At 35.0% G+C, this 11,269-nt stretch overlaps 1 protein-coding gene across 3 annotated transcripts in view; it reads left to right on the top strand.

Moving 5' to 3' along the window:
* The window catches only part of GXYLT1 (glucoside xylosyltransferase 1), a 95,400-nt gene that overhangs the window by 51,496 nt on the left and 32,635 nt on the right, over window positions 1–11,269 (top strand). For 2 of the 3 annotated variants that reach the window (XM_027861052.1, XM_027861051.1), the window contains 2 exons: window positions 50–224; window positions 9,327–9,452. In XM_027861052.1, the coding sequence (XP_027716853.1) occupies window positions 50–224; window positions 9,327–9,452 (301 nt within the window). The remainder of the gene's footprint in view (window positions 1–49; window positions 225–9,326; window positions 9,453–11,269) is intronic. The other variant, XM_027861053.1, reaches the window with a different exon arrangement.

Here is an 11,269-nt window from a genome sequence, read left to right as displayed (position 1 = left end):
AAAGCTATATTGAAAGTTTTACCACTTAAAATGTTTTCTTTGTCATTAGGTATAGACTGATGAAAACACAGTCTTCTGAGACAATGCACCTAGCCGTGGTAGCCTGTGGTGAACGGCTGGAAGAGACTGTAACTATGATAAAATCAGCTGTTATTTTCAGCATCCAGCCTCTTCAGTTTCACATTTTTGCTGAAGACCAATTGCAGCACAGCTTCAAAAACATAGTAGGTATTTGGGATAGGTTACAGAATTTATTATTTTATTGTATACATATAGCAAATATGTTGATATAAATTAAACAATAGTTGAAGCTTTTTAGATAATAATGCTATGTCACTGATAGTACAATGCCTTTAACACAGTAAGTGCTTATTAATAAGTACTTGATGACTGATTCATGAGAACTAAATTAAAACTTACTCATGAGTAGAAGTTTATCTTGAGTGGAAAAAAATTTAATTACATATTTTTATTGAATGTTAGAGTTGAAAACTTCAAAGACTAGAGTAAGCTAAATTAGAAGTAATTAAACAGTGTAACTTTATTATTTTAAGACATATTGTCAAATTAGATGAACAAGAATTATCTCGGAGAAATCCTTAAAAATTATGTTTTAATGTAACACGTAATAATTGTTTATAATTAGAATAATAGAAATGGAAATGCCTAAAGTTCCTAATGATGCTAGAAAACAATGTTTCCTTTCATTATTTATATTGAATATATGAAATATTTCTGCATTGACAGCTTGCATTTTTTGTGAAGAAAACTGTTTTGCTTTACAAAAGTAAAGCCAAATTATGATTTAACAGAATTTGGATTATTAAGGTTTTACATTTTAAATTTCTTATATCAGTCCTTCCCATTTCTCTACATTTTTTATGAACTTTTCTTTCACAATATTAAATGAAGCATTTTAGGTTTTTATAAAGCTGAGGATTTTTTGGAGGTTGCTTTATTTTTTACTTAATTAAGAATATCAAATTTATATAGACAATTTTTCTACTTATTAATTCAAGAAAAAAGTTTTAGTTTTCTTTTTTAAAATATTAATCTAATTCAACTTCCTTATTGAGCTTTTTTTTTTTTTAACACTACTGGTTTCAACTAGTAAAAATTCCTTTTTTGGAAATTGTGATATTTTATATTTCTTTCAAATGTTATCTTAAAAGTTGAACTTAGTAGGGGCAGAGCCTTGATGGTAGAGGAGAGGCAGCAACCCAGCTAATTTTCCCAACATTCCCTTCTAAAAAACTTTAAGATAATATCTCAAATCAAATTTTTGAGCAACAAAACCAACTAAAGTTCAGGGAAAGATGTTTTTCCAGCTTAAGGAAACCAAGAGGTCAGCAGGAGAGGTCTATGACACTAGCATGGGGGCCTGTCCAGACCTCATGCAGGCCTTGGAGGTGGTCCTAAGAGTGTTAGTAGGAGCAGCTTTGGGAACTCTCAGCGCAGAGATGGTAAGGGAGTTGGATAACTGGTCAGGAAGAGATTACAGGGTACCCTTTGCTGGCACTGAGTACAGTTGGTGCTGATTGGCAAATCTTTTGCCCATATGCAGTTCTGGGTTACATTTCCAGGGCAGAAAGTAGCACTTGTGGTTGGTCACAAGAGAGCAGGAGCCCTGGTCACAGTTTGAAGGCAGAGAGAAGCACTAGTGTTTGTGGATGCAGGAGAGCAAGGGATCAGGTCCCAGTTCCTAGACAGAGAAGACTACTAGTACTTGTGGCTGTAGGAGAGAAGGGGGCTGGTCACAGTTCCAGGGCAGCTGCAGGGAAGCAGGCATACTTGCTGGGTAAAGACCAGAGTGCAGACCAGTAGAGCAGATCTCCCTGTATCACACCTTTTTGGAAGCACCAAAACCTTGCAGAACCCCAGAACTAGCTCTGAAAACAGCAGCATGAAAAAGCCTGAAGCTTGGGACAGTGCCTCCCCACACTCAAGTGAGCAGAGCCCAACTTTAACATAAAGTTCAAAGTCAAGAAATGGGCTAGAAAAATGAGCAAACAACAACAACAAAAAATTTGACCATAAAAAACTACTATTGGTCACAGGGAAGACTACCATAAACTGAGAAGAAGACAACAATGTCAAAATGCCTACATGCGAAGCCTCAGAAAAAAAAAAAAGCTAATTGGATACAAGCCCAACAAGAAAGAGATGAGAGTGGTAGAGAAAAAAAATGGGAAAAGAAATGTGATGCAAGAAAATTATGAAAAGAGAATTAATAATTGGTAAAAAGAGATTAAAAAAAACCTGAAGAAAATAACATCTTAAAAAACAAAATTGGCCTAACCATAAAAGAGGTAAAAATAATTCACTGAAGAGCTTAAAAAGTAGAATTGCCAAATGGACAAAAAGGCACAAAAGCTCACTGAAGAAAATAATTCCTAAAAAATTGAAGTGGAAGTTAATGATTCTATGAGACGTCAAGAAACAAAGTCAAAAGAATGAAAAAATAGAAGAAAATGTGAAATATCTCATTGGAAAAACAATTGACTTGGAAAATAGATCAAAGAGAGAGAATTTAAAAATTTTTAGACTACCTGAAAGCTATGGTAAAAAACAAAAGAGCTTAGGCTTCATACTTTTTAAAATCTGCTGGTAGATGAGTCGATCTGTTTCTCTGTTCAGGCTGGTGACAGTCATCTGATGTTCTCCAGTATTTCAATTCCAACCTCCCAGTATAAGATAAGGGGAGGGAAGGAAATCGAATCTTAGTTTTCTTCCCTAGTTGTCATCACTTTGGGGGAGAGAGAGAGACAGAGGGAGACAGAGAGAGAGAGAAAGAGAGGAAGGGAGAGACAGAGACAGAGAGAGACATATAGACAGAGACAGAAAGAGACAGAGACAGGCAGAGACAGAAAAATAGAGACAGAGAGAGTGATTGAGATCCAGCAGTTCCCTAGTTCATCCTTTTCTCTGCCTTCTTCAGTATCTCTCAATTATTAACTCAAACTCAACCTGTCATCATGAATCTCCCTTGGAGGTGATTTTTAAAAAAAATTTTTCCAGATCGTAACATTATTGATTCAAAGCTGGCAGAAATCTCAGAGGCCACTGAGTTCAATCTTCTCATTTTACGGTTGAGAATACCAGAGAGGTCAGGTAACTTGCCTAGTGTCACACAGGCAGCCAGCATCAGCCATGGGATTTGAGCTCAGTTTCTCTGACTCCAAACCAGTGTTCTTTGCACTGCACCTTATTCTTTTTAAATCTGTTTACTGCTATCTTGAGGTTATTTCATTCATTTTATTTGTATTCCCAAAGGCTAGTACATTGCCTGACACTATTGGTATTTAATGCATACTTGATTGGTTGATTGATATGTCACTTTCATTTCTGAATATATCCCTTCCTATCTCCCTTAGCCATCCCTTCTAATGATGATTTTAAAAGGCAGAACCACTCTATTTGTCCCAGTTACTTAAATGGGAAAGGGAGGGGCAAAGTGCAAATATCTTAGCAGTCCTACATCCGGTAAATGTTACTGAATTGAATTACCCCTAGCTCTAACCTTGGTCATGAGATGTCCCCCTGGAAACATCCCCCCAGGCCAGGCTTCTTAGAAAGCATGAGTAAGTGTGCTGCTATAGTGAGTGAGACACAGACTATATAGCTACACAATGAATTGAATTTGAGCATAGAGCTGCAATACTTTATTTTCAGAAACAGAAACAAAAATGTTGCCAAGTGTACATTGCAGAGACCATGAGAGCCATGCATATATTCAGACAGAGGAGTGAGGGGATGTGATTGTCTGTTCATTATAGATAAATAATGTTGGTGAAAACTGAAAATTCAGTCTTACTTAGTGACTCCCCCTCATAATTAATTACAAGACAGGCAACCTTGGAGACAACATCTTCCTTCCTGTCTTTCCTCCCGGAATCAAGAATGTTTTGTGTTCTTCAGAGCCTTTTACCCTTGATCTAGGAGGACTTTGCTTATGCTCTCTCAGGAGGCTTCATACTTAGAAAGGAAAACTCTGCTAATATCTTAGATCCAGAGGGTGAAATAGAAATTGAAAGAATCCATCCATTGATTTCCTCTTGAAAAAGGCCCCCCCAAAATGAAAATTCCCAGGAATATTATAGTCAAATTCCAGAGTTCTGAGATCATGGAGAAAATATTACAAGCAGCCAGAAAGAAACAATTGTGAAGCCACAGTCAGAATAACACAAGGTCTGGGGCAGCTTCTACATTAAAGGATTAGTGGACTTGGAATATGATATTCCAGAAGGCAAAGGATTACAGCCAAGAATAACCTACTCAGCAAAACTTCAGGGGAAAAAAATGAATATTTAATGAAATAGAGGACTTTCAGTCGTTCCTAATGAAAAGACCAGAGCTGAACAGAAAATTTGACAAACTCAAGACTCAAGAGAAGCATAAAAAGGTAAATGTAAAAGAAAAATCATAAGGGCCTTAGCAAGATTAAACTGCTTACATTCCTATATGTAACACCTAAGAAGAGGGGAGAAATAAGGATTCACTGAGAGAAGGGAGAAAGGGAGAGTTAGAATGGTGAAAATTTTCTCACATAAAAGAGTTTTGTGAAAATTTTCTCACCTAAAACAGTAATGTTTCAAAAAGATTATACCCTCCTTCTCCCTTCTCAGACCACACCCAAGACTAGCTGGAATCCAAGCACTTTACCTCTAACCAAATGGGGTTAAAACCAAACCTTTTCACTTACTTCACATCCTGAGCATATTTCATTGCTGAACTGTCCCAGGGCACTCTACAAAATCGACTTGTACTCCAGCCTTTCTCCATATTTTACTGGCCCAGTTAGGGATAGAGAGAGGGCCCCAGTACTACTTCTGACCAGTTTCTATTAAAAGACAAGTACTCCTGTGCCACATACTCTCATTTGCCCATCCCAAACTCTATTGGAATTAATAGAGAACCTTTCTCTTGTTAAAATATTCCTATTTTTGGGACAACTAGGTGGGCAGTGGATAGAGTACCGGCTTTGAAGTCAGGAGGACCTGAGTTCAAATATAACTTCAGACCAAACACTTGACACTTACTAGCTGTGTGACCCTGGGCAAGTCACTTAACCCCAATTGCCTAAAAAACAAACAAACAAACGAACAAAAACCAAACAAATAAAATAATCCTTTTTTCCCCCTACTGTCTTGCAAAATAATATCTCTCCATCATTATTACTTAGAGAGGAAAGCTATTCATTAAAATTGATCTCTAGTTATGTTAACAAAATATATTATCCTACCTATTTTCCTTAAAAATTTTTCCTTAAAGAAAAAAGTTCATAAAATTACTAAAATTGATGCTGCACAGTAGGTGCTGGTGAGTTAACTCCTTCTGTCTCTGATACCATTGAAATCCAAGAATGATGAGTGTGGTTGTTCTTTAATAGTTACTAAAAATCCTTAGAAAACAGACTTTCTAGTGACCGCTATCTGTACAAGGAAGTAACTTTTTTTCTCCTTCACTAAGTATACTTCGTGTGCTAGTAGCAGTATTAGGCTTGGGTGTCATCTCAACGTCCAGGAGTGAGGCTGCCCTGTGAAAGTTAAAGGAGTTATGAGGCTAACTTGATAGCAGCCTCTCTTCTCAGGGGCTTTCATATTAAACCACAACACATCAAAACCAATCACACAAAAATATCAAAACCAGACAAACATACTCAACTTCAGTACAAGGAGAACATTCATTCTGAATAAAGTTCAAACCATTGTCTTCAGTGCTTTCTAAAAGGAAGAAATAGTGGGGAAAGAAAGTCATTAATCCAAATCAACAAGAAAGAGTTACTACAGTGAATGGGAAGATGGGAGGGTGATGGCAAGCAACAGTTAAAGACATTCTCACTGGAATTTGTTCAAAGAAGGAAGAATATATATACACACTCAGTTGGGTATAGAAATCTGTCTTACCTAACAGGGAAATAGGATTACCCAACATGGAGACAGGAGGGGAAGGGGATTACAGAAAGGGTTGGGGGAGAATGATAAAAAGGAGGGCGGATTAAGGGAGATAGGTTAGAAGCAAAGCAGACTTTGTGGAGAGACAGGATAAAAGAGAGAGATAAGGATAAACAGAAGAAAATGGGGTGGAGGGAAATTAGTAATTAGTAAAAATTAGTAATCATAAACATGAATGTGAATGGGATGGGCTAATCCATAAAATAGAAGCAAATAGCAGAATGTATCAGAAACCAGAATCCAACAAAATGTTGTTTACAAGTGACACATTTAAAACAGAAAGACTTAGTGTTAAAATAGGGGGCTCAAACAGAATCTATTATGGTTCAGTTGAAGTAAAAAAAAAAAAGCAGGGATAGCAATCATGTTCTTGGACAAAGCAAAAGCAAAAATAGACTTAATTAAAAGAGATAATCAGGGAAATTACATTTTGCTAAAAAAAATACCATTGACAATGAAGTAATATAAAATAATTTTACAGCAAGTTTTTCTGATAAAGGCCACATTTCTCAAATATATAGTGACCTGAGTAAAATTTATAAAAATAAGAGCTATTCTGTAATTGATAAATGATGGAAGGATATGAAGGCCATTTTCAGTCAAAGCTACTTATAATCATATAAAAAAATTCTCTAAATCACAAATAATTAGAGAAATACAAATTAAAAGAACTCTGAGATACCACCTCACACCTATCATAAATGACAAATGCTGGATGGGATGAAGGAAAATAGCTACGCTAATGAATTGTTGATGGAGTTGTGAACTAGTCCAGCCATTCTGGAGGACAATTTGGAATTATGCCCAAAGGGCTATAAAACTGTACATAACCTTTGACCCAGCAATATGTCTACTGGGGTTAGATCTATCTACCCAAGAGATCAAAGAAAAATATAAAGGATTTATATGTAAAGAAATATTTATAACAGCTCATTTGTGGTAGCAAAAAACTAGAAATTGAGGGGATGCTCATCAGTTAGGGAATAGCTGACCAAGTTGTGACATATGATTATGATGGAGTAATATTATTCTATAAGAAATGATGATGGGGATGATTTCAGAAAAAAACATTGGAAACTTAAATGAACTAATGTAAAGTGAAGTGATCAGAACCAGGAGGATGTTGTACATAGTAACATTAATATTGTATTGGTGATCAACTTTGAAAGACTTAGCTGCTCTGATCAATTCAGTGATGCAAGACAATTCCAAAGAACTCATAATGAAAAAAGCTATCCACCTCCAGAGTGGCAACTGGAATTATTATTTTTGAGTTAAACGAAATTTGGTATTGCTGTAGAAATGATTATTTGTCATTTTATTATTAGGTATTCATGATGATAATTCTTTTAGGACACTGGATCAGTATATTAAATGGTACCATAGTGTTCTGAAAAGAAGTGAATTTACCTAAAAGTCAAGAAGTTGAGTTAGTTATAGGATTGGACCCAGTAATACTTTGAACTTGTATAGTATTTTTTCCTTCACTGGGCCGGGGGACTCAGAATGGTTGTAAAAATGTCAAAATATTTTGTCATCATCTAGTGCCTGTGCTTAAATTCTTTGTGGATTCTAATGAATGCACTATTATTGAATTAATAGAATAAGTTTATGATTGTCTGTGTTTTAAATCAGTATTACTGACCTGACCAGTTAAAATTGTAATTTCATCGGTAGAGAATGGAATTGATATAGGCATATTTGACTAGCTGAATAATATAATACAAATTGATTTAGTTGGGATTTCACTGATGATTGAACTCTTTTAATTGGCGCTTCGTATCTCTACAAAGTTAATTATTATTCATTATGATTACCTTCAATACTAAGAGGCCCGTGGGGTATTTTTGCAATCAGTTAAGATTTTTTTTCAGTTCCTATAATTATGGTAATATGTTATTTGTATAATAAAATACCCTCTCTCCTTTCCAACTACGTACCTGCATGAGGTCAGATTTTCTTCATATACTTCAATCAAAACAACTTAATCCAACTGATTGAATAAAGAAATAGATATGAGAATCTTGCTGTCTTCTATTAAGCAAGAAATTAAAGAGTTTTGTTAAAATATATAAAACAATGCCAATCTTCTCACTGTTTTTTGTTTTGATATAGTTATTTTTCATTAAAATGTTATTTATGTTAACGTTTGGAGGATTTGTTATTTTAAATGAATTAATAAATATTTTAAATTTTCAAAAAAGATTATTTTGTAAGAAACAGCAAGATTGCAATGTAGTCTTTCGTTAGTCTATCCACTGCCTAGTTGTGTAAATCATAAGTGTCAAACTCAGGGCCTGTGGGCCAATATATGGCCCTCAGGGATCTATTTCTATTTGAGTTTGATACCACTGGTGTAAATGATAACCCTAAAGTGCAGGTCTAACCATGTCACTTCATTTCTCAGTAAACTCTAGTACTCTTGTTTACTTACAGGCTTAGCTAAAAACATCTTTTTTTTTTTATAGTTGGCATTTAAAACCCTTTACAACATGGCCCAACTCCTTTTTCCAGCCTTTTTATACATTACTCCTTTCCTCACAGTCTAGCCAAACTGACCTTTTTCCTGGTTCTACACACAATTCTACATTTCCCATCACCATGCTTTTGCACTGGCTGTCCTTCATGCTTGGACTGTACTTCTTAATCATCATCTGTTACATGAAGTCTTTTCTGATATCTCTGGTTGCCAGTCCCCTTCCCACCATTATCTTTTAATTTACATTGCATGTATTTATGTTTTTATGTGTTGTCTCTACCTGCCCTCCAATAGAATGTAAACTCCTTCAGGTCAAAAATATTTTCAATTTTGTCTTTGTGCCCCTCACATCTAGCATAATGCCTTGTGCATACTTGGTGCTTAATAAATGTTTGCTAATTGATTGTGTTCAGAATAGTTTGTCTTAAGTATATTTTACTGTATTCTAATTCTTCAAAAATTGGTAGTTTTCTTTTTTACTAGTTGTAAACGGATATTGAGTATAAACTTACAAGATCAAAAATAACATACTAACAAAACATGTGCTTAAATTCTTCATTAATATTTTATGGATAGTGTAATGTTAAGAATTGAATAAAAACAAGCAGTAGAAAGTTATAATATGATTTCTGCAAAATAATACAACATAAATGATACAATTTTTATTTTAAAAATTATCCAAACCTTCTCTCCGGTTCCTTAAAAAGTATAGATTCATTTGAGGAGATTTGATATTGAATTGCTTTACTTTTGTCTTTATGTTTCCAGTGCCTAGAATAATGTCTTATATATACTTGGTGCTTGATAAATGATTGTTGATTCATTGATCTGATTAAAAAAAAAAAGAAGACTGAACTATTTTTTCCCCTTTGGTGCTATTGTTTTTATTTTAGCTCAACGGCTGGAAATTTCTACAGACATTTAATTACACTATCTATCCAATAACTTTTCCGACTGAGAATGCAGCAGAATGGAAAAAACTCTTTAAACCATGTGCTTCACAAAGATTGTTTTTACCAGTAAGTTCTTAAAAGAGACAATACTAAAAAGCGGTTCATAAGCGATTTTTTTGATCAAAGCATGTTTTCATTGTATTTCATTATTGGAAATTAGGTACATGTGAGTAGACAGTAGCATATTAACACTAGAGAATTGCATAGAAGCTCTCTTTGCCTCAGTTTACCTATATGTAAAATGAGGGAATTGAACTTAGATGGCCTCTAAAGGTCTCACAGCTCTTCTAGCTACAAATTTGTGATCCTGTGATCTTAAGCAGAATAAAGGATATCACTGCAGTGATGTAGAACTGGGAAAGGAGGGAGGGTTTTGTTTAGTGAAAGCAATGGGCCCAATGTAGTCATGCATGCCTGTAATCCCTACTCTTGGAGAAACTGAAGCAGGTGGATCTCTTGGACTCTGGTGTTCTGATCTTCTTCTATAAGCTAAGTTAGTCGGGTGGCCTCACTACATTTAACATTAGTATGATGAGTCAACAAGAACAGGGTTTGTGGGAAGGGAGCCAAGTTGCCTAATGAGGGGTCATCTGGTCTAGGTCAGAAATAGATCATGTCGAAGGTCTTGTGTGGATTAGAGTGGGAACTGTCCCTTGAGAAGCTCCTGCACTTCCAGCCTGAGTGAGATAAGGAGACCTAATCTTTAAAAGGAAAAGAAAAAAATAGGAAGCAAGGGACAGCATACGTGCTTCATTTGGTATCTATACCATGTAAAAAGAGACAGAGAGGAAGACGTCCAGCACACTGAATGTGGATAATTTATGGGAGAACACGGACTAGAGTTGACTATGACTAGGCATTGGTGCTTTGCCATATGCACCAAATACTGAAGTAGTAAGAGCTTAAGAAAATCAGTACCTTCAGGAAAGCATATGATTATGTCAACCGTAGGTCTTAGGATCAAGAAAAGAAAGTGTTTTTTAAAGGAGACCTTTGTCAGACCATATAAACTGATATTGATGTGGAAAATAGGCTTACCACACACACACACACACACACACGTGTGTGTGCGTGCGTGTGCATAAAACGAGAAAGAAATTCCATTTCTTTGTGATTTGTAACTAAAAAGAGTTTAGTATTAACATAATAATTAACATAATAAACATATTAGGACCAAAGTCTATTCTACTTGACATGGCCAACGCCTACCTAGTCTTGATCTTTCTCATAACTTTTGTGACTTCTTCCCATGCCTTCCCTTTGCTTTTCCAATTTATCAAGGGAATATAAATTAAGAGTTTAGAAATAACAAAAAGCTTACTCAGAGTTTTGAGAAATGTTTTGTTGCAAAGTGATTGGCATAAATTCACTTAATTTTATACTAAATTTGTTACAACCTTTGTTCTTTGTATTACTCTAAAATTGACTTGAATTGATTATTTTCTGTCATACCTGTTCCCTCCCCCACTTTTTAATAGTTCATTTGGTTCTTGTGTGGTATAAATTCTTTTACAGAAGTAATCTATTTCATGTCCTAAAGATAACCTGTATCAAGAACATCATTCCTTAGAATTTATTGGCTTTGTCTTTTATACTCATTATAACTCTGGCCTTATTTAACCAGCGTTAGGTGTAAAATAATCCATTCTTTCCTGAATGATGACCCTTGGATAAAGTTGTTTTAGTTCCCAGATAATGAGATGAAAACTACTAATCTTTTGGAAAAAACATTGTTTTAAAAAGACTCCAGAAATGCTGAAGTGATTATATTAATTTCTGATTGCTCTCTTTTCAACCTTAAACTTTAAGCTGTTTGTTTCCAGTTGATTGAGTAGGTAACAGTCTCTAAACAAACACTTAGCAGTATATCATTGTTTAAAAAT

This window comes from Vombatus ursinus, unplaced genomic scaffold (assembly GCF_900497805.2).
Source record: "Vombatus ursinus unplaced genomic scaffold, bare-nosed wombat genome assembly UNPS02014403.1, whole genome shotgun sequence".
NCBI lineage: Eukaryota > Metazoa > Chordata > Mammalia > Diprotodontia > Vombatidae > Vombatus > Vombatus ursinus.
This window is presented reverse-complemented; position numbering and strand designations above follow the sequence as displayed.